Source organism: Protopterus annectens, chromosome 11.part0 (assembly GCF_019279795.1).
Source record: "Protopterus annectens isolate FY-2018-M chromosome 11.part0, PAN1.0, whole genome shotgun sequence".
Lineage (NCBI taxonomy): Eukaryota > Metazoa > Chordata > Ceratodontiformes > Protopteridae > Protopterus > Protopterus annectens.
This window is the reverse complement of record NC_056745.1, coordinates 1134881753-1134904736: the sequence shown is the minus strand read 5'-3', so window position 1 is coordinate 1134904736 and position 22984 is coordinate 1134881753. Positions and strand designations below refer to the sequence as shown.

The following is a 22984-nucleotide window of genomic DNA, read 5'->3' as shown; positions in this document are numbered from 1 at the left end:
TCCAGACACCAGCAAGAGAAAAAAGCAAGGAACTCACATGAAATCGGATGGTACTTTATGTGATCCACTAGCCATTGCTTTGAACTCTACACCTTCCAGATCCATATCTTGGGGTAAACACCATTCTACGATATTACCTGTCAAAGAAATAGAAGTTGAAATAATTTGGTGAATGTTCTAGTTTACAGTTCTAAGATATGTGCAAGTTCTCAATTTGACTAGTAAGCTAGGAACATAATGCATAAAGACAGGTATGAGTTACAGCCCAGATCTGCATGTATATTTTAACTGCTTAATTACTCAGCATCTGTTTCTGGATGCAAAACTATTTGCCTTTACATTTCTGATCTTAAACTTTACCAAGAATCTTGAAGTCTGATAGCTCAGAGCTATAAAAGGGTACAGTAATCCCTACAACCCTAAAACGATCAGTGATCTAGGCACTCGCTGAGCAGGCCGGGGGAGGCAGTCAATGCCTGCCCACCCACTGAGAGGGGAAGGGGGCAGTCTGACTTGCTGTATTACTAATTAGCAGAGGCTGTATTACAGTTTAAGATGTGCAAGACTCTGGTTTGCCTGCTACAGCTTGGAATACAGTAGCACATGAAAGCTGATACGTGACACTGGCATGGCATGCTGAGGTTTCTGTGCACATGAGTCTGTCATGGAACAGGCTACGGACCAACATCTCTGCACAAGGATAGCCACAGTCCTCAGCTCTCCACCCCTACTCCATCTCTAGAACAACAGGAACAATGGGAAACAAATAGGCTGATGGATAAAGAGGCCTGATGCACAAATGCTCAACAAGGAGCTGAAAAGAAGCACACCTGGGGGAGGGGGGGGATGAAGTCCTCCATGAGACCATACTCTCTAGACTGACTAGTCATCTGCCTTCTGTGCATTATAAATTACTTGTGTAGTACTCAATTAAAGCAATGCCCAGCCACACTTACAGTTAGTCTATGCATATTTTACTTGCACATGCAGAAAAGTCTATGTAAGTTATTACTGCTTTAACCTGTGTATTTAGTTTTTGTATATTCTGTCCTTTGGTAGGGCTGGACTGTGGCAGAAAAAGACCCCTGGACCAGTCCAACCAGCAAATGACTAAATGAAAAGCATAAAACATAAAAGAGAGGTAAAGTACAGTTTTGTACCTACCATAAATGTAGATGTTCGAAGATCCACATTGCTGCAGTCCTTACATATGGGTAGTCCGCTGTCCTCGGTCGGCCCGAATATCAAAGCATTAGGCTGACGTCGGTCAAGGCGCTTAAGACTGACATCAAGACGTCAGGGTACAAATGCGCATGACCGACGTCATATCCTCAGTCTTTTCTTGCCCCAGATGTCAGAAGACCCTAAAAAGAAAGGCCAAAACCAAAAGACAGCAAAAAACAACCAACCACCCCTGCACCAATCATATGTACAATATTTACAATATTCACAACCCAAACCACACAACCGCCTCTAACTACAGAGGGGAAGGAGGGAGGGTAAATTGGACTGCAGCAATGTGGATCTTCGAACATCTACATTTATGGTAGGTACAAAACTGTACTATGTTCTTCATCTCACATTGCTGCAGTCCTTACATATGGGTAGAATCCCAAAGCAGAGGTAAGGGAGGATGGCAAAATTATAAAGCATTAGGAGCTGCCAAAATGCCCTGTAAAATTGCAGTGGCAAAACCAGCCCTAGATTTAGAGTAAAGTGGAAGGTGGTAATGCTTAGAGAAAGTATGCACTGAACTCCAAGTAGCTGCCTCCAAAATATCTTTAGTAGCCACCCCTTAAAAAGCTGTAGAAGTGGCAGTAGCCCTAGTGGAATGAGGCCTAATCCCAGCTGGAATCTCCTTACCATGATGGGAATAACAGAAAGCAATACAAAAACCAATCCACTTAGAAATAGTTTGTTTTGAAACAGGTTTGCCCTGAGAACCCAAAGCAAATGAAACAAACAACTGCTGAGACTGCCTGAACCCTTTAGTTCTGTTCAAATAATATCGTAACTGCCTGTGAATATCCAAAGTGTGTAAAATCTTTTCCCCTTTATTTTGGAGGTTTGCATAAAAAGTAGGCAAATTAATAGCTTGGTTTAAAGCCACACTAGAAACCACTTTAGGCATAAAGGAAGGATTAGTACGCAAAGATACCCTATCCTTATGGAAAATTAAGAAAGGCTCAACCGCCATAAGGGCCTGTAATTCAGAAACCCTTCTTGCAGAGGTAATGGCCAACAAAAAAGCAGTCTTCCATGATAAATATTTCAGCTCGGCAGTAGCTGCAGGCTCAAAAGGTTGTAGAGTGAGTTTCTCCAACACAAAATTGAGATCCCAAGCAGGAGTAGGAGCTCTAATGGGGGTCTGATATTCTTTGCACCACTAAGGAATTGCTTAAACAAAGGATGAGAAAACAATGGTGGGTCACAGTCATAGTGAGCAGAAATTGCTGCAGCATGAACCTTAATAGAGGAGAAGGACAAACCTTTGTCCAGTAACTCAGTAAGGTATTGAAGAGCCACACTTAAATTAGGCTTAGAAACATCAAAGTCCTTTGCTGTACTCCAAAATAAAAATCTCCTCCATTTATCTGCGTACACTTTCCTTGTACTAGGCCTTCTGGCCTCCAAAATAACATTCAAAACTTGTTGTGGAAGCTGAGACCCTCCAGGGTTTAAAACAGAATATGCCAGGCTGTTAGATGTAGAGAGTGAAGTTTGACATTGAGTAAATGACTGTTCTCCTGAGACAGCAGGTGCGGAATCAAGGCAAAGGCCAAGGAGGCTCTCGCACCAGACTTCTCAGTAATGGGTACCAGTGCTGTCGAGGCCAATCTGGAGCTATTAAAATCATGTTTGGCTTGTCCTGTCTGACCTTCAGGAGTACCTTGGGAGGAGAGGCAGAGGTGGAAAGGCATACACATGAAGATTGCTCCAATTGAATGAAAGAGCATCCACTTTCCAAGCTGTGGGATGAAACCTTTTGTGCAAAACTTTGGCAGCTGGTAGTTTAGTGGAGAAGCGAACAGATCTATGTCTGGAGTTCCCCATAACACTGTCAATTTCTGAAATACATGAGGATCCAATTTCCACTCGTGGGGATCCATAATTTGTCTGCTCAACACATCTGCTAAGGAGTTCTGTGCTCCCGGCAGAAACCTTGCCTGAAGATTTAGTTGTAAACTGAGAGCAGTCTCCCACAAAATCATTGCTTGTCTGCATAGAGGATAAGAATGCGTTCCCCCTTGCTTGTTGATGTACCACATGACAGTTGTGTTGTCTGTTAGAACCAACACCTGCCCTGGAAGAAGTAAATCCTTGAAAGCTATTAATGCAAACTGGACTGCTAACATCTCCTTCAAGTTGATATGTAGAAGTTGAAGTCTGGCAGGCCACGTGTCTTGTACCCATTTTCCATTCAGATAAGCTCCCCAAGCTTTGTCTGAGGCATCTGTCGTTAGAATCTGACTCGCCTCTGGCCGGGTCACAGAGAGTCCCTTGTTTAGGTGACATTCCTGAGCCCACCACAAAAATTCCTTTCGAATGCAAGGTATTATCTGAATGACAGTGTCCATATCTTGGCAGTGCTGTGTCCATACATTTTTGAGATACCATTGTAGCTTCCTCATATGCAGTTTGGCATTGGGAAGTACCAGAATACAAGATGCCATGAACCCCAAGGCTTGAAGGACTGTCCTTGCAGTCAGCCTGGACTGACGAGACAATTGATGGAAGTAAAGAGAAACATTCTTTTGTTTGTCCGGGGTCAAAAAGGCCATCTGGGATGCTGTATTCAGTCTCACACCCAGAAAGCACATGTCCTGAGAGGGTACTAGACTGGACTTTATTTCGTTCACAGAATACCCCAGGCATCTTAGCACTGCTATCACATACTGTAAATGATGAAGAAGTTCGTCCTTTCCTTGAGCCAGAATCAGGCAATCGTCCAAATAAGGATAGATTTGTATTCCTCTTAGCCTGAAGAAAGCTATCACTGGAGCCAGAACCTTCGTGAACACTCTGGGCGCAGTAGATAAGCCAAAGGGCAATGCAGAGAACTGATAATGAGAAGTCCCAGCCAAACGCAGATACTTCCTGCAACTGAGCCTGATAGGAACATGAAGGTAAGCCTCCTTGAGATCCAGAGTCACCATCCAGTGATCTTTGCCCAGCAGAGGTAAAAGCTGTTGTAACGTCAACATTTTGAACTTGGGAATGTCCAGATATGTGTTGAGGATAGATAAATCCAAAATTGGTCTCCATGTGTTCCCTTTCTTTGGTACTAGGAACAGGCGAGAATAAAATCCTAGGCCCACTTCTGGCAGAGGGACCGGTTGTATGGCCCCTATTTGAAGTAGCAGAGAAATTTGTTTGTGAGCCTCTAGTCTTTGCTGAGGAGGAACGTCCGGCATGCCTATGAAAGGAGGCAAGGTATGGAAATAAAACTTGTAACCTTGGTGTATGATATCCAATACCCATCTGTCTTTGGTAATTAAATTCCAATTTTCCTTGAAGAGTGCCAACCTTCCTCCCAAAGGTGCTGCCAGGCAAGAAGGATCTGGCAGCTGAAAAGGTAGGTCATTGGGCCTGTTTACGAAAGGACTGGCCCCTGCCTTCACCCGAAGATTGTGCAGGAGAACTCCTTGTTCTAGGTCTGAAAGAACTCTGAGCTCTGCCCCTACCATGTCTAGATCTACCCCTAGACTGAGAATCATAAGAAGGATACGTCCACCCCTTAGCAGGCCAATTCCTACTAAACTTCGGAGGCTGAACTTGCAAAAAATCTTTAACAGCCTGCATAGACTTAGCCTTGTCTTCCATTTTCTTCAAGACTGACTCCACAGGTGAACCAAACAACACATCAGACTGTAAAGGAGCATCCAAAATCCTTGTCTTAACATGGTCAGATAAATTCTGATCCCTCAGCCAGGCGTGCCTGCGAAGAACTGAACCAGTGGCAGCCACCCTAGATGAGGCCTGTACAGCATCAAAACCACATTGCAAAGAATGCTTACCCACCTGTTCAGAAACATGCACCAAATCTTGTAATTCTTTACACTCAATGCCTTCTGCCAGGGCATCCACCTTAGACTTCAATTGAGAAAGAAGATAGTTTTGATATTTCAACATGTGAAACTGGCAATTCAAAGCCCTCATAGCTAAGGTAGAAGATGTATAGACTTTCTTTCCCCATCTATCCAAAGCTCTGGCCTCTTTATCTGGAGGAACCGGATTTTTTACAACAGAGGCCTTGACACCCTTAGGTCCCTGACTAACAGTTTCTGGGTCCGCCCTAGGACTCTTATAAAGATATTTATAAGCCTCAGGCACCCTGTAATACCTATCCGGTTTAACAGGAGCAGGAGGCAAAGAATCAGGATTAAGTGAAGCCTCTGCAAACACATCTTCCACAACATGCAGAACAGGGGGTATAGCCAAGGGCCTATGCTGGGGTAAAAGCAAAAATTCCCTAAGCCTTTTCCTGGAATCAGAGAAGTCCTGACCTTCCCACTTAAAATGTTCCCTCATGGAATGAAGAGTCTCTGAAAAAGAAAAATCCTCTGGAGGAGAAGCAGAAGGAGTCGAATCATCTGCATCAGAATCAGAATAAGGAGAGTACTCCTGCAAGTCTTCAGCCGAAGACTCTGAAACATCCGAAGCCTGCTCAAAACTCCCCAACTCTGGCTCCACCCTAGGCCTCTTATCAGGAGGGGGCAAAGAACCTCTAATCAAAGTAATCAAATCTTCTGCCATTTTAAGCATGTGCTTCTTGGGCACAGACCCTGCTGAACTAGGAGTGACACCAACAGAAGCTAAACCTGGCCTGCCTCTGGGAGAAGCCTTGGAAACAGAAGGAGAGGGCCTAACCACCCTAGGAAGGGAGGGGAGTACAGTAACCTGAGAAGCCCCTTCAGCCTGACCTGCCTCCTGAGAGGCTACATCCTGCAATATCAAAGTCTCCCCCTGGGACTCCAAAGAAGCCTCCGTCGGAACCACCGGTTCCACTGACGCCTCTAAAGAACCGGCGTCCGGAACGGAAGACTCATCTTGCCTGGGTTTAACTGCTTTGTCTTTGCGCTTTTTCGAAGAAGCGGGCGCCGGAGAATCCGACGGCATATTATAATTGCACCGCTTCAAGACCAGCCTAGCACAATCTAACCTTCGCTTAATAGTGCGCTTATTGAACCTAGCACAAAAGCGACACCCAACAACGTTGTGCTCAGGCCCCAAACAAGGAATACACAAAGAATGATAATCCCTATGCGGTATCTGTTTCCCACAAGAAATACAGTTATTCACTTTTTCTGACATCCGGTAAACCACTGAGGCAAGAAAAAACTAAAATATTCCCCAACGGGGTACTTAGCCAACTTTGATTCGGTCTGAAACTCCGAACTCGAAAAATTTCAGAACGCCGAACGGCACTTGCAACGCTGCTTCTGCATCGGACCATGCGGCAAAAAAGACTGAGGATATGACGTCGGTCATGCGCATTTGTACCCCGACGTCCTGATGTCAGTCTTAAGCGCCTTGACCGACGTCAGCCTAATGCTTTGATATTCGGGCCGACCGAGGACAGCGGACTACCCATATGTAAGGACTGCAGCAATGTGAGATGAAGAACATCCTCAGTTTCTGAAAGTACAAAAAAAAAACTAAAGTATCAGAAATATACACTCAAATACAAAAGTATTAATCTGATTATCCTATCAATGAGAAAACTGATGTAATAAGTTCAGTGATCACAAAGTGGGACTTACTTTCACAGATTTTTTTTTAAACTAACCAGGGTACCAAATGAATGTATTGGTCCAAAACACCACCAGGGTATCCCTCAGGCCTACTTGAAATTTGTGGCAGCTTCTTTGACCCATGACTTCAACAGTGTTCTCATTCCCTTACAAATGAACAGGCACTCTTCCCAGTACCTGCAGAAATGCCCAGTCTTCCTTGTTGGTGTTCCACCCATCAATACAGCTGGGTGGTAACACTAACCGCTAATGAAGACTAAAGGCAAAAAGCAGCCCCCAGACTTGGCATCACAGTTTGTGCCCTGCTTAAGTATCCCAGCAATGTTTTTCATAAACTGAAGCCTTTAGCCCCATGAATATGCCTGTTGCCCACACAGTCACTTTTTATGTAGTATTAGAACACATTGTGCATTTAGTACAACACAGTTTACAATGGTCCGTGCAACAATGTATAACATGGTCACTGGGCTCTATAGTTGAAGCCAACAACAGCACCTGAACAATGGCATGCCTGAGGTAGGTCAGCTCTGAAAGAATAGTTACAACTTTTGGTAACAATGAGCAGCAGGGACTGATGAGGCCGGCAGAGCACTGTTTGTACTTTTGTAGTTGTGCCTCCCCCCCCCTTTTTTATGGAAACATATTTACTTCAGAACCTAGACAGTTACTTGTGATTTTTTTTTCATATTTATTTATTTATTTATTTACATTTGTTGACCGGGAGTGTCAGACTGGACGTAGGTCCATTTTCAGCAGAGGCCCGGGGAGAAAAGCTCCACAGTTAGAATAAACAGACAGTAGTTACATTGGATTACATAGCGATTAACAATTTGATTAACATAGCAATTAATTACAAACATATTTAACAGATGAAGAACATAGTACATCAGCAGACAACTAGAATCTTTATCTGCGAAGTACATAACAGACATTAATAAATGTTACAATAAGAAGTTCCTGCTGTATAATAAGTACTAGGCTTATGAGCATCTAAGCTTGCTATAATCAAGGTAGTTAGTGGGGTGGAAGGAAAGGTAGTGTTTGGATGGGGTGGGTGATATTAGAGTGAGAGTTGCAAGGGCATAGCCAGCATGTTTTTAGGTGCACTTTTAGTAAAGTTCTGAAGTGGGTGCATGATGGTACGGAGGAAATTGTGGGTGGGAGGGAGTTCCATAATTTGGCTATGGCGCAAGAGAATAGTGCTTCACCAGCAGAGTTATTGGTTTCATATCTGTCAGACACTAAAGGAACCACTTTACAAGGTATAACAGAAATACCATTTTTTAAATATTTTTCATAGATGGAGACTCTCTTCTCTAAGCTTAAATATGTTTCTTCAGCACTTTCCTGTATTTGGTTAGCGTTTTTATACAACTGTGGAGGAAGAAGTATAAGGTGGTGTGACGCTGCTGTAATGAGCGCACATGGGAAAGGGAAACCTGGCCATTCTGTACATAAGATATTAAGGCCTAGTAAGGATGTGAAGGCCAGGAATGTGCACGATGTTCACGTTCTGACATTACCATACTTGTACATCAGAAGGAAGCTTCTGTCAAGACTGGCTGGGTCTCAGACAATCAACATGATAAAGTTCTTTTTTTTATTTTAAACATCTTTATTAAATCACATTTTAAACTATAACCAAATACAAAATGCCGCTAACTCTGGAGATACCAAAATGACTGCAGATAACTCCACCAAGTGTAAGAAAACCAAACCAAGCAATGAAAGCCAGACTGGAGATGCACATTTTAAACAAAGACCAGGTACAAATTCATTAATAGAAAAGAAACATAACATTTTATCATCAATATTTTCATGCAGTGTACACATTTTATTTTTAACTGTTACTCCCAGCATTACACCAACTGCTCATTTTCTGCCCTCCCTTACACCTCACTTCTCCTCTTCCTCAAGGACAAATTACACATACACAGGCACAAATACAGAGAAAGCCCCCTGCTTAGGCACAGTTGGAATCATACAACTCAATGGACAGTATTAGCTCTCATTTGTGACTGGAACCCAAGATCTGTATAATGCTGTGCTGGTGTCACTGTCATTGGACTGACCAATACGAGCCTTCAGACATTATTCTGCATGTATTACTCCCAGAAATTCCATTCATTTCTATGTAATTTATGCCATTCCCCTTTTTTTTTACAGTGTCCCAGCTACAGTTCTTTTATCTCCTTTACAGTATTCAGCACTTCAGTTACATCCAGTTTAGATTTTGTTTTCCATTTTCTAGCAATCGTCTCCTTGGCAGCTAATAGCATTAAACTTAGTAAGGTCTTACTATACCTAGGAAATTCAGATCTATGTCCCAGCTAAAAAGAATCATTTCCTTAGATACAACAAAATGTACCCCAATATTTCTGGCAAAGTACTCTGTAGGGAATTTTTAAAATCTGCCATCTCATTACATTCCCAAACACATGTCCCCAATTACCTCTCTTTTCCACCACAACTCAGTATTTGGTATCCAAATCTGCTTGGGATATATACCTATGCAAACACTTCCAAGAAAAAAATCTTAAACCTTCTGCATCTTGCTGCATTGTTGCATGCAGTACAGATGTACTCCCACTGTTCCTTTCTGAATTGCCTTTCCAGGCTCCCTTCCTAATACCTCGGACTGATTTTTTTATACATCTTTATTAAATTATCATTTAAGACATAGGCAAACATACATTAACAGAAAAAAAAACAAAAACATAGTAACTTTTTTATGCACATATATTATAAACTGCGGTGGTGGTGCTGTGGTAGCGTTGTCGCCTCACAGTAAGATGTTGTCCTGTTTGATTCTCACCTAGAGCGTCTTCTGTGTGGAGACATGCCTGAATGGGCGTACCTTCGTTGAAGGGTGTGTGTTAGAGTTGGCAACTCGGCACGTAATAAACTACTGCCAATCATTAGCAGACTGGAGTTCTGCTGTGGCGACCCCTAACCAGGAAAAGCCGAAAGACACAACAACACCTTTTCTTACTTTGTAACTATCATCAGTCGAACATTACATAAACTGCTGAATTCCTACTTTCTCTTAAACCTCACTCCTCCTGAGCATCATTCTGCATGTACTGTTCCCACAATTTCCATTTATTTCTACGCAACTTGCTCCTTCCATTTCCTAAAGGTCCCTACTTCCAGTTATTTTATAATATTCAATACTCAGTTGGTTTAGACTTTGATTTCCATTTTCTAATAAGCACTTTTTTGGCTACCAACAAAATTACACATACGGCTTTACTATATCTAGACAATTTAGATCTTGTGTCTATCAATCTACTACCCCTTTTCCCATTTTTTTGCACATAGGGTCGGGGTGTCACTTCAACAGTGACAATCATCTAGAGCAAAGGTTTACACTACCAGGTGGCTAGCCCTGCCAAGATAGTTCTTCCACACCACACACACACTCACATGCACACTCACACCTATGGTCAATTTAGAGTGTCTAGTCCACGTACGGTATGTCTTTGAAATGTCAGAGAAAAGCTGAGCACACAGAGGAAACTTATGCAAACACAGGAAGGACATTCAGACTCTGCACAAAAAGCACCCCAGCTGAAAATGAACCGGGGAACCTCTTGCTATGAGGTAACAACACTATCTGGTGCGCCACTGTGCTGCCCTATCACAGGTCAAAAAATCATTACGCCTAGTTACAGCCAATTGCTTACCCAATATTTCTGACAGACAACTCTGTCGAGAATTTTTTAAATCTGCCAAATCATTGCACTCTCAAAAGTTACTTCTTTCTTCCCTATCAAACTTCCAACATTTGATATCCACCTGTGGACAAATGGTTTGAAGTCTGCTTAGGGTATAAAAATACCTAGGTAAACACTTCCAAGCAAAAAGCTTAAACCTTATGGACTTTGTTGTATACCTGGGAGCCATACGTATGCCATACCATTGTTCTCTTGTAAATTGCTTTTCAAGTCTCTCTTCCCAATCTTTTCTCACCTCCTCAGATTGATTCTTAAAGTTATCATGCAATATTTTATATGCCACACTAATTATCTCATTCTTTAACAGCTACTTCTGTTCTAGATCCCACAAAAAGCATCACAGCAGGTCTTTCACTTAATATTCCTCCAGCTCTTTCTCTTTGCCTATGCTTTGATATCAATCCCTACTAAGGAAGGCAGTCTCTAGTCTGCAGTCTAAACATCATCTTAGCCTAATCCACTTAATTACCTTTCACTCTCTTTTTGTTACCAGTAGTTTGGCTCCTTTGCCAGTTTTCTCCAGTAAATTCTAGCCCCCACTTGACTATTTTATGTACCCCTTCTTGCAGTTGTCCCTATTGGCAACATCTCATTTGTCCATTCTCTTGTCAGCTTATTTCTCAGAATACTTTCTGCTCCTTTATGAATATAATATTCAGTATGGCTATTTTCCTTAAGGATCTGAATCCCAACCCACTTTCTATTTCTTGAACTTGGCCCCTGCTTCATCATCCTTTTCCATTTTGAATTATAACCTTTTGCTTGTGTTACGAGCATGAGTCTTAACTGGGTGGCTCTAAAACATCCCTTCAAACCAAGTAATTCTAAACCACCTTGTTCTATTGGAAGAACAAACTTATCCCACTTAACTGTCCCCCCCCCCCAGACAAATTATTTCAAGTCTTCATTATTCTCCACAGCTTCTATGTTTGATAAAACATGCTTGACCCATATATAAAACTAAAGGGACTAAAACATTTAAACTGCTTATATCTTACTATCCCTAAACAAGAACTTCCAGTTTCTCGGTTTTTGTATTTTCTTTTGTTTAGTCTCTTCCTACATATCCTTAGCTGCCACAACACAACTCTTTTTAATCCATACTCCTACATGTTTCATCCTGTTGAGTCCTCATATAGATATGGGTACTGCTGAACTAATGTGTGTGTGAGCACATCATTTATGGCTACAGCTTTTGGTTTTATCTTCACTAATTTTATATTCCGAAAAGAAAAGAAACCATCTGAAAATGTTTCATAAGACTGAGGTGCCTTTTTCTGGACTTATCAGGTACAAAATAACAGCATCTGCAAATAAAGCCAACTTTTCTTGATTACCGTACCAATTACATCCTTGTATTTCTAAGTCTCTTATTTTCTTTGCCAATGACTCTAAATATAAAGCAAATAAAGGGAAAAGAGGACACCCTGCCTGCTTCCTCTGCTCAGACACAACTTATCAGAGACGAACCCTCCCACTTTAATTCTTGCTTCCAATCTTTCATATATACTCTTAATTAAACTTATCACTGTAGTGGGGAATGCAAATCCTTTCACTGCCCTACTATTAAAATCCCAGCTTACTTTTTTTTTGAATGCTTTCTCTGCATTCAAAACTCAGGAATAACAGTGGTATTTTCTTGCCTTCGGCTTCCCACTGGATCATCATTGTTCTATTAATGTTGTCAAATTGTTGCCTCCCTTCCACAAAAAACAAATTGATCCATACCTATCAATTATGGAAACGTCTTTGCCATTTTTTTAAACTAATACAGATAAACACTTTATAATCATGGTTTAAATTTGAAATAGGTGTGAGGATTGGGTGAAGATAGATGAAGGCTGCCAGCCTAGCCAGATAGAATTTTGGAGATAATTCTGTCATCTGTAAATAGTACTGTAAACCACAGGCTTGTGGTCTTAAATGTTAAAATATAGTGTTACATGTGGAACTGGAAATAATGTAACAACAGTGCTCTCTACTGACCAAGTAAAGCACGTTGTGACCTGTTGATGTTAAAACTCAGAGCCAGTAAGTCTAGATTGAGGCATCCTGCCTATTGTTTTAAGGCCAGAGTTAATGGCCAGAAATTGCATGCATAAATGTCCTTTAATACTCTGGTTTCTGCCCAGAGATGAAGAATGTAAATGTAGTTTCTGTAAGCCTGGGAACCCAGGGGATTGTAAAGAATGACATAATGTGAGCCATGAATGTGATTTTAAAAACAGAGAAAATCAGAGAGCATTAAGCATTTTTGTTTGACCATCCAACTCACCAGCACTGTCTTGCTCTATATGTAAGTTTATCTTAGACTTGTGTTTTCTCTTAGAAATAGCAAGAAAATAGAAAGATTAGACCAAGTGTTTTTCTGTGATGTCAGAACTGTACTACTGAATTATTTTAAAGTACTTCTCTGTGATCTCTGAACTCTTGACTAGCGCTGTGTAGTAAAAAAGTATTGTCTTGTGTTTTGACTATTTTGTTATTAAATATTTTTAAACCCTTTCAACTGTGGCTGTTTTTGTAGAGATAATTTAAGCTCTTTAGCGTACTTGCATGCCTTTGGTAAAATTGTACAAAGCCACTCCAATAGCCTTAGCCCTGGGCTATACTACCAATTGGAATAATAATATTGCACAGTAATAATTGGACACCCTTTTAAGGGCCTTTGAGTAGCTGATAAATATTAGTGGGTGGTGGCAGCTGGTACTACTGTATAGTCTGGGAAAAAGGGACACAGCTGGAGAACCTGTGCCAGCCTTCCCCATGAGTGTCTGTGTGGCTGTATAAACTCTTCTCAAAGTGTGTGTATGTGTATGTGTGTGTGTGTGTGTGTGTGTGTGTGTGTCAGCTACTTGGGCAGGGACACAAAGCACTGGTTGGACAGAGAGGGTGCTGGAGGTTTTAGCTTGCCCATTAGGCTGAGATCTGGACCCTATAGCTGTGCCAGTGGGGAGTCTTATTGGTGACCTGGAGAGCAAAGGAGTGACCAGCCCCGGAATGACTGTGATCTCTATGTGCTCTTAAGGGAAATTGCACTTTACTGTATGTATTTGTTATCCTTTCCTTCTATATGAGATCCCCCTCAATGGTGTTAGTGGTGAGTATTGAGGCTCCTTGATTGCTGGGCCAGGGCACGGGCATCACAATAGGTCTATACAAAGCTGGGTTTGATGGGTCTTTACTGTCTTTAGGTAAGACAGCCACCACAGCTTTCTTCCAAGATGTTGGTGTTTTCCCTTCTTTTAAAATACTGTTAAAATCTTCCAGATCTTTATCATATTATTCCCTCCTAAGTTCAAAACTTCAATATCAGTACCATCTGCTCCTGGAGAACTTCCTGAAGATTTGTAATGCATCACCATTTTTATCTCATCTCCTCCTATTTTAAATGTTAGCTGTTGAGTCTCATTTACTTCTAACTGGCAAAATGAAGTCTTCCACAATTACTTCCATTTGCACTCTTTCTTGATTTCCACATTTCTCTGTTATATAAAATTTCATAACATTTTTGAAATGTCTCTAATACAGAATCTCTGGATATTTTTCTTGTACAAGCTCCCTACAAACCTTTCTACTTTTAGTTGCTCAAGTCATTGCCCTACTCTGGAGTTATTATCAAAAAACAGTTGCTAAGCAGCAATCTTTCTAAACTCATGCATATTGTCCATATACCCCTTTATTTTCTTTCAACCACTCTTCATTTACATCTCCTCTTGCTCTGTGAAATTCCCCTTATTCTGCAATACATAAATCTCTGTCAGCCCCTCAAAGTAATTCCTATCACATCTTAATATCTCTCTCTGTTATTTCTGCCCTGTTTCTAAACTCCACATTCATATTACCCCATCACTAGCTATAACTTATGAAGATATTTCTATTTTCCCTAATAACTCAAATAATTTCTGCTACCCATTCCATAAATTCCTCTATTTTTAACAGGTAGGTGGGAAAGTGCCAGTGCCTCATTTTTAATTAATTACCCTACATTTTTATCTTCGATTTCATTGCTGTATGATCTGAAATACTTATTGGATGTGTGTCGATGCTTACAATTAAATGCACATGTTCCTGTGAAATTTAATTTCTATGTACTCTAGCACAGTTATTGTACCTCAGGAAATACTAAAATATAAATTCTATCAGAGTTCCTAATACTGAATTCACATTTTTCATACCAAATACTTTCATGAATTTCTTCAGAAATCTACCCTATTTTTACCTCTGATACATCCACATGATTACATTCTCTGCTGCAAGCTGATCATTTTCTGAAGTTCCATTACAGCACTTTTCGGTGGAATATAAATACATGCCAGCATATTCCTTCTCCCTTGCCAATAACCCCTTACTACCACAAAAAAACATTATGTATTCAACATAATATTCCATCTGTGTTGTCCAGTTTCATTTCACCTCAACATCTGGGTCCGGATCAGACTCCAACCTTATTTTCAGCTTGCGGCCACTAACAAGCTTTCAAACTCCTCCCTTACTCATAATGTTCTATCCACAACATACCTCAGATCTTGTTTGCTGGCTTATAAAATAAAAAGGAAATGTTAGCATCATGTTAAAACAGAAAAACACATCTGGAGCTCAACATAAGGAAATAGAAGTTATGTCCTTACCATAACGTTCCATGTGGAGTGTTCATCTCGCCTTTGTTCTTACACATGGGTTCGGAGCCGATCCTCGGCTCCGTGCCGGCCTCTTGCAAGCTCTGCATCGAGAAGAAGCTCGAGACAATCTAATACCCACAATCCCCCTCTGCCTTTACCTCAGATCTAGTTTGCAAGCAAACCAATCTACATAATAGCACATTCATGCCATACACCTATACATACATAAACAGACACATATAAAGTATATGTGTATACCAACTAGGTACACAGAATAATGACAGTAGCAAAAAATGCTTCTGGCCAAGCATCAAAGAACGCTCTTCCTAAGGGTGGGAGGGTGGGACTGTAAGAACAAAGCGAGATGAACACTCCACATGGAACGTTATGGTAAGGACATAACTTCTATATGTGATAGTGTTCAATCTCGCCGCTTGTTCTTACACATGGGTAGCGTCCCTAGCTCCTTGATCCTGAGGAACTCACGGGAGGACGTTCTTGAGCACAGTGGAACCAAAGGTTGCCCTGTCCCTAGAAACCTTATCTACTTTATAATGAGAAATAAATGTATGTGGCTTAGACCAGGTAGCAGCCGCACAAATAGCATCCAGAGGTAGGCGAGCTGCATGAGCCAAAGACGTAGATATTGATCTTGTGGAATGTCCTTTGGGTTTGTTTAAAAGGGGTTGATTTGCAGAATCGTATACATAGATTATACAATCCGTTAACCACTTAGAAAGAGTTCTTTTGGTAACTGCAAGTCCTTTCCTGCTATCAGCAAAAGCCACAAAGAGTTGATCTGTTTTCCTGTGATCTTTTGTTCTATCCAAATAAAACCTTAACTGTCTGTGAACATCCAATTTGTGTAACATATACTCCATTTTGTTGGAGTGGTTTTTGAAGAAAGTGGGTAATTCAATGGACTGATTAATATTGTTAATAGAACACACTTTAGGGAGGAAGGATGAATTGGTTCGAAGAGAAACTCTGTCAGAGTGAAAGATCAAATAAGGGTGCTTGATGGAGAGAGCCTGAAGTTCAGACACTCGTCTAGCAGAAGTAATGGCTACCAGAAAGAGAGTTTTCCAGGACAAAAATTTTAATGGGCAAGAAGAGGCAGGTTCAAAGGGGGGCAACATTAATTTAGATAGCAACAAGTTTAGACTCCAAGGTGACGTAGGAGATCTGACTGGAGGTCTAATATGAAAAACTCCTTTTAAAAAGGCTTTACAAAGTCTGTGAGCCATGATAGGAGCTCCACATTCTTCCACATGGAAATTCGAAATGGCAGCCAATTAAGTAGCAGGAGAAGCACCCTGATGAAATAAGTCTGTTAAGAATTCTAATATCTTATTCAAAGGAGCTATAAAGGGATCAACGTGGTGTGTATTCGCCCAGAATACAAACCGTTTCCATTTGCTAGTATATGTTTTAGTAGTGGAAGCTTTATGCGAAGCCACTAATATATCCTGGACTGCTGGTGACAAGAGATTAGACCTGGCTAAGTTGGGAATTGGAGCAGCCAAGCTGCTAGATGGAGTGACAGGAGCGCGGGATGGGGAACCCCTGACGAGTGAGTCAATAGATCTGGCTCTGGGTCCAGAATCCAGGGTCCCCGAATGCAGTGAATTTTCAGGAAGGGAAACCAAATTTGACGAGGCCAGAATGGAGCAATGAGGATTATCGTCCTGTAAAGGTTCCTGGCTTTCTGGAGAAATTTCGATATCAGAGGAAATGGGGGAAACGCGTATAGGAGTCCCGGGGGCCAATCGTAAACCAGTGCGTCCCTGGGGACTTCCCCTGGAGGGGGTAATAGGGCAAAGTAGCTCCTGCATTTGGCATTCATTGGAGACGCAAACAGATCGCAGGAAGGCTGGCCCCACGCGAAAGATCCTTTCGCCACTGACTGTTTTAGAGACCACTCGTGCGGTAACAGAATTGCTCTGCTCAGCCTGTCGGCTATGACGTTGGATGACCCCGGGATGTGCGTTGCTATTAGAAAGCGACCCGTGGACTCCGCCCACTGCCAAATTCTCATGGCCTCTCTGCATAGTTGATAGGACTTGGTTCCCCCTTGTTTGTTTATGTACCAGACTACCGACATGTTGTCCGTCTGAACTGCAATAGTCCCTAGAGGAAGAAGGGGAGCAAAGTGTTGCAACGCTAGAAACACTGCCCTCAACTCTAGAACATTGATGTGCAGATTGTACTCCAAATTGGTCCATTCGCCTTGGACTGTCTGTCCCTGAAAGATGCCCCCCCACTCTATCAGGAAAGCGTCCGTGGTCACCGTAACTGTGGGCGTGGGTAGTACAAACGGCCTCCCCTGGGAAAGGTTGCACGTTTGGAGCCACCAGTTTAGATCTGTTTTGCAAGTCTTTGTTATGAGAATCTCGTGTGTTAGAGGTAGTTGTTGAAATGACCATTGAGCAAATAGTAGCCATTGTAGAACTCTCATGTGCAGCCTTCCCAGGGGAATTGCAATAAGGGAGGCTGACATGAGGCCCAACACCTTCAGTACTAGCTTTGCAGGAGATTTCCTTGACAAGAGTAGAAGACGTATGTGAGTCTGCAGTGATAATATCCTTTCTGGGGGAAGCCTCAGAATTAATTGACGTGTGTTTAACTCTGCTCCTATGAACAAGATATTTTGTGATGGCTGAAGTAAGGATTTTCCGAAATTTACGGAGATCCCTAGGTGAACACACAGTTGAAGCACATAGTCTCTGGCCTGCAGTAGTTGACGCCGGGTGGTGGCTGAAAGGAGCCAGTCATCCAGATACGGAAACACCTGGAATCCCTGACGTCTCAAGTGAGACGCTACCACTGCCATGCATTTGGTGAAGACCCTGGGGGCTGAGGTCAGACCAAAGGGCAGGGCTCGAAATTGAAAGTGACTGGCTCCCAGCCGGAAGCGCAAATGATCTCTGGATGCCCTGGCCATTTTGATGTGGTAGTATGCATCCTCTAGATCTATTGAGCACATCCACTCGTCCTTCTGTAAAATGGAAGGATCGATTGAAGCGTGACCATTCGAACTTTTCTTTCTTGACGAAAGTATTGAGGTAGCTTAGGTCTAGAATGGGCCTCCAGTCCCCTGTTTTCTTTGGAACTAAAAAGAACCTTGAGTAAGTCCCGAATCCTTGCTGGTCCGCTGGGACTGGCTGGATGACTCTTTTTTCTAGCAGCTTTGAAATTTCTAAAGCTGCTGGCTCTCGCAGATGGGGCGGTACATCTGGGAGTCTTTTCTTTGGAATGGGATGGGATAGGAATGGTATGTTGTAACCTCTGGTAACTACGCTTTTTACCCACTTGTCTGTAGTTATATTTTGCCAGGTCTGAGGGTATAAAGCTAAGCGACCCCGACTGCCTCCAGAGCAGGACAGTCGGGCCTCCTCTCAGGAGTGCTGGAAAGGTTTACCAGGAGTGTTTCCCTGTCACCTTGATGTTGCGGACCCCTCTGCCGCCAGCGCTGCGTCTTCCACCTCTGCCCCCTCCTCTGCCTCTAGAGGGGGCATCACCCTGTGTGCCTGAGAAAGACCCTTGGGGTTTTCGAAACCACATTTTCCCACCGCGTTGCCCTTTGGGGTACGGTCTGGTTGGGGTGGAAAAACGGACTCCGACAGCAGACAGAGTCTTTCCCTCTTGTTCACACCGGGTAAGGGTCTCCTTTACCTTGGGGCCAAAAAGAGTGGCACCGTCAAATGGGGCATTTGTAAAGGAAGACTTGAAGGCTTCTGCAAAGGAGCATAGGCGCATCCAGGATTGTCTACGAAGAGCAATCGCTGAAGCTGCTGCCCTACTCGAACCTTCGGCTGCGTAAGAAATCAGCCTCATGGACGAATTAACAATCGATGTTAGGGTATTAAGTTGCGCTGTCACTTTCTCTGAGACAGCTGCATCTGTAGTACCCTGGAGGGTATCTCCCAACTCTTTGACTAGATCCCTCTGCAGACGTGTAAAATGGGTCAAATAGTTCAGGGACCGCATGGAAAAAGCCGCTGAACTAAAAATGCGCTTCCCATATCTATCCATCGTCCTAGAATCTTTATTAGGCGGATGGACAGACGAAGAAGACTCAGACATCTCCTTTTCGTGGCTGCAGCCACCATCATAGCGTCTACTGGAACTCCTTTTGTAAGGTAGGACTTATCCTGAGGTGCTGTGATGTACTTGTTCGGTTTTCTTGGAACAGGTTCCACTGTGTCAGGAGTCTCCCACGCCCTTCGAGCAATAAGTTCCATTAGTTCGTCGAAGGGCGGAGTGACCCAGGAGGAGGAAGGGCGAGCACCAAATGCCTTCAGCAGAACTGACTCATCCTCAGAAGGGGGAAGGGACTGCCAGTCACCTCTCTGTTTCAGGATCTCCAAAATGTCTGAAAAAGAGACATCTTCTGAAGGTGACTTAGGGGACCCTCTGACTCATCTAAGTCAGTATCAGATGTCAAGGATTCCTGTGGAGAATCCAAGTGTCTCCTCTTACACAGTCTCTTCCTAGGGACTTCCTCGTGGGGAGCATCCCAAGAAGCCTCGGAGGAAGAGGGGGCACCCTCCAGGGGTGGCTGAGACACTGGTGCCCGATGCTTGGATGTGGCCGTGGGTGCAGATGAAGACAAAGGCCCTTTATGGGAGGAGAAACTGCTTCCACTGATGTGGTTGTCTGGGTAGACAACACCTTCCTCATCAGGTCGAATGCTCCCGGTCCCGCATCGAAGAGTCCCCGGTTCAAGAAATGGGAGAATCCCGACACAGGCACCGAAGGCATCGACCCCGAGGACGGAGCCGAATCGATCCGTGCCGAGGCCCGAGGGAGAGTCGGAACCGACACGCCGGTTCGACTCTCGCCCCGGAACCAAGAACAGACCGTCGGCTCGAGACTCGGTACGGGTCCGACGGAGTCGAGGTGAGGGGAACAGACCGAGAAAAGGACGGTTCTGGACCCGAGGGCTCCACAATCAGCAGATCAGCGTCTTCCGGCTCCAAAGACTGAATCGGTCTCGGAGGAGGAATGGATGGAGATACAGGAAGGCCTTCAAGTTTCGACACCAACTGGGTGGAAACCGAAATAAGTTTAGAGAGGGCCGAATGCTCCAACAACTTCTGCACCACGCGATCCACATCGACATCCGAAAGTTTGGAGGAAGAACGGGTCGAAGGAACCGAAGACGGAGCCGACCTCAATATGGCCGAAGGAGGGAGCTCCATCACCGGTTCCAAGACTCGAGGCTCAGGAACCGACACCAGTTGAACACTCGGCCCCGAAGTCTGTGGAACCGGTGATCTAACCTTTGAAGAAGAGCTCGGAGCCGAAGACTTAGGCTCCGACGTCTTCGATTCCTTCGAGGACTTCGATGCCTAGAAAAAAACACAGTCAAATCCGAGAAAAAAGACACAATCAGGTAAATGTCAAATCCGGTAGTAATTGTCTCAATATGGTGGAATATGTGAAGGGTGTAGGCCCCGATACAAAAATACCGACAAAAAGGTTAACGGTACCAAAGAATTACGGAACCACAACACAAACACACTTGTTAATACTGATAATATCAACTAGAATAGAATTCTTAATAAAATACAACAAAAAAGTTATATCTTAGCTTAGAAAACTCTCGAGCTAGCTCCCAACGATGCGTATGCAGCAGCGGCAAACTAGATCTGAGGTAAAGGCAGAGGGGGATTGTGGGTATTAGATTGTCTCGAGCTTCTTCTCGATGCAGAGCTTGCAAGAGGCCGGCACGGAGCCGAGGATCGGCTCCGAACCCATGTGTAAGAACAAACGGCGAGATTGAACACTATCACATCAGTGGTTCCCTTACAAGGTCTCGCTCCTCCAGATCTCATTAATTCAAAGGTAAGCAGTTGGTGGGGGTGGAGTTGAGGAAGAATGAAAATGGACAACACAGCTGGAACATTATGGTGAGTACATAACTTTTTTATCTGATGTTGTCAATTTTCATTCATTCCTCAACAACTGGGACAGAGCCCCCAGCTACCTGAAATTCCAGGAGGACTATAAGGAAGGACGTTCCTGAGCACAGTTCAGCCGAAGGCTGCCCTTCCCATCAAGACCAGATCCAATTTGTAATGGATGATGATTAGCCCAAGTAGCAGTTGCACATATATTGTCCACTGAAGCCCTGGATAAAAAAAACTGAAGGCATTGCCATGGACCTTACTGGATGGGCTCTTAAAGGTTTTTGTAAAGAAAGGCCCATTTTACTGCCGACAAAGGATATACAATGGTTAGCCCATCTGGCCAAAGTTACCAGAATCCGCAAAGGAAACAAACAATTGATCTGTTTTTTCTAAAGTTTTTTTGCACTATGTAAGTAAAAAGCAATGGTCTGCGAATGACCAGTAAGTGTAGCATATATACACCTTTGTTTGTAAAGTTTGGAAAGAAAACTGGCAAATTAATAGATTGGTTGACGTTTAATTCTGACACCACCTTAGGAAGGAAGGTAGGATTGGTTTGTAAAGTCATCCTATCCTTATGAAATACTAAGTGAGGACATTTAGAAGCCCGTGCTTGAATTTCTGACAGACCTCTAGCAGAAGTGATGGCTACCAAAAATAGTTTTCCAAGTCAAAATTTTAACTCATATTTAGCTGCTGGTTCAAAAGGTGAATGAATTAAGGCCTGTAATACCAGATTTAAGCCCCATGGCATAGGTGGATCCTTATAAGGGGGTTCTCAAAAGAAAGGTGCCTCTCAAATAGGCTTTACAGAGTTTAGATGAAGCCAAGGAAGTGTTTTCAATCCCCACATGAAAATTAGAAGTGGCAGCTAGACGTACCCCAATAGTCATGGGGCCGGCTCCTTCATTGAAAATTGTTGCTAAAAATACAAGGAGACTATGTACTGGTAGTGATAAACATGTTTCTGCTCCACCCCCCAAAAATAATCGCTTCCACTTACTCCTATAAAGCTTCCCTGTGGATGCCATGTGGGAAGACAAAAGTACATAAAGAACAGCTGAAGACAGCGTATGTTGCCTTATCAATGAAAGTGAAGAAACCATGTGGTCAGCTTTAGGTTTGAGATATCTGACTGAGTCATGCCTGTCGGGTGAGACAGAAGGTTAGGAATTGGATCCAGACTCCAATGAGGGTTGACTAGGTGATGCCAAAGGAAGGGGAACCAAATTTGTCAAGGCCAGTAAGGGGCAATGAATATGACTTTGCTCTTTGACTGGATGTTTTCTGCAGAAATTTGGAGATTACGGGAATTGGAGGATATGCATAGAGGAGACCAGGGGCAATCATGTAGGAGGGTGTCTCTCAGTGACCCCCCCCTGGAAGGGTGATTAGGGGAAAGAAAATGTTGCACCTCTTGTTTAGAGGAGACACAAATAGGTCGCAGCATGGCTGACCCATTGATGAAAAATTATTTCCTCCACTTTCTTGCTGACAGACCACTCATGAGGTAGTAGAATGGTCTTGCTCAACTTGTCCACTACCGGGAATGTCACTTGCTATTAGAAATTGCTATTAGAGGGGTATGATCTGGTTCCTTTCTTGTTTGTTGATGTACCAAGCCACAGATATATTGTCTGTGTGAATCGCAATTGTTAAAAAAAGGGAGAGCATCTTGGAAAGCCTGCAATGCTAACAGGACTGCTCTCATTTCCAGGACATTGATATGCAAACTGGCATCTTCAGGGGACCATGTGCCTTGTACTTTTTTCCCAGAAGTCCCCACCCACCCAATCTGGGATGCGTCTGCGGTCACTATATCCTTGGGTTGAGGAAGAATGAAGGGACAGCCTTGTAAAACCTGATGTGAGTGGATGCACCACCAAAGGTATCTTTTGCATGCTTGGGTAATTCTTCTCTGAGTAGACATATGCTGATGAAGAATAGACACAATA

General features: G+C 43.1%; 1 protein-coding gene across 2 annotated transcripts in view; it reads right to left on the bottom strand.

Moving 5' to 3' along the window:
* DENND11 (DENN domain containing 11) overlaps window positions 1-22984 on the bottom strand; it is an 893160-nt gene that overhangs the window by 443531 nt on the left and 426645 nt on the right. For both annotated transcript variants that reach the window (XM_044088490.1, XM_044088491.1), the window contains exon 2: window positions 38-137. In XM_044088490.1, coding sequence (XP_043944425.1) covers window positions 38-137 — 100 coding nt within the window. The remainder of the gene's footprint in view (window positions 1-37; window positions 138-22984) is intronic.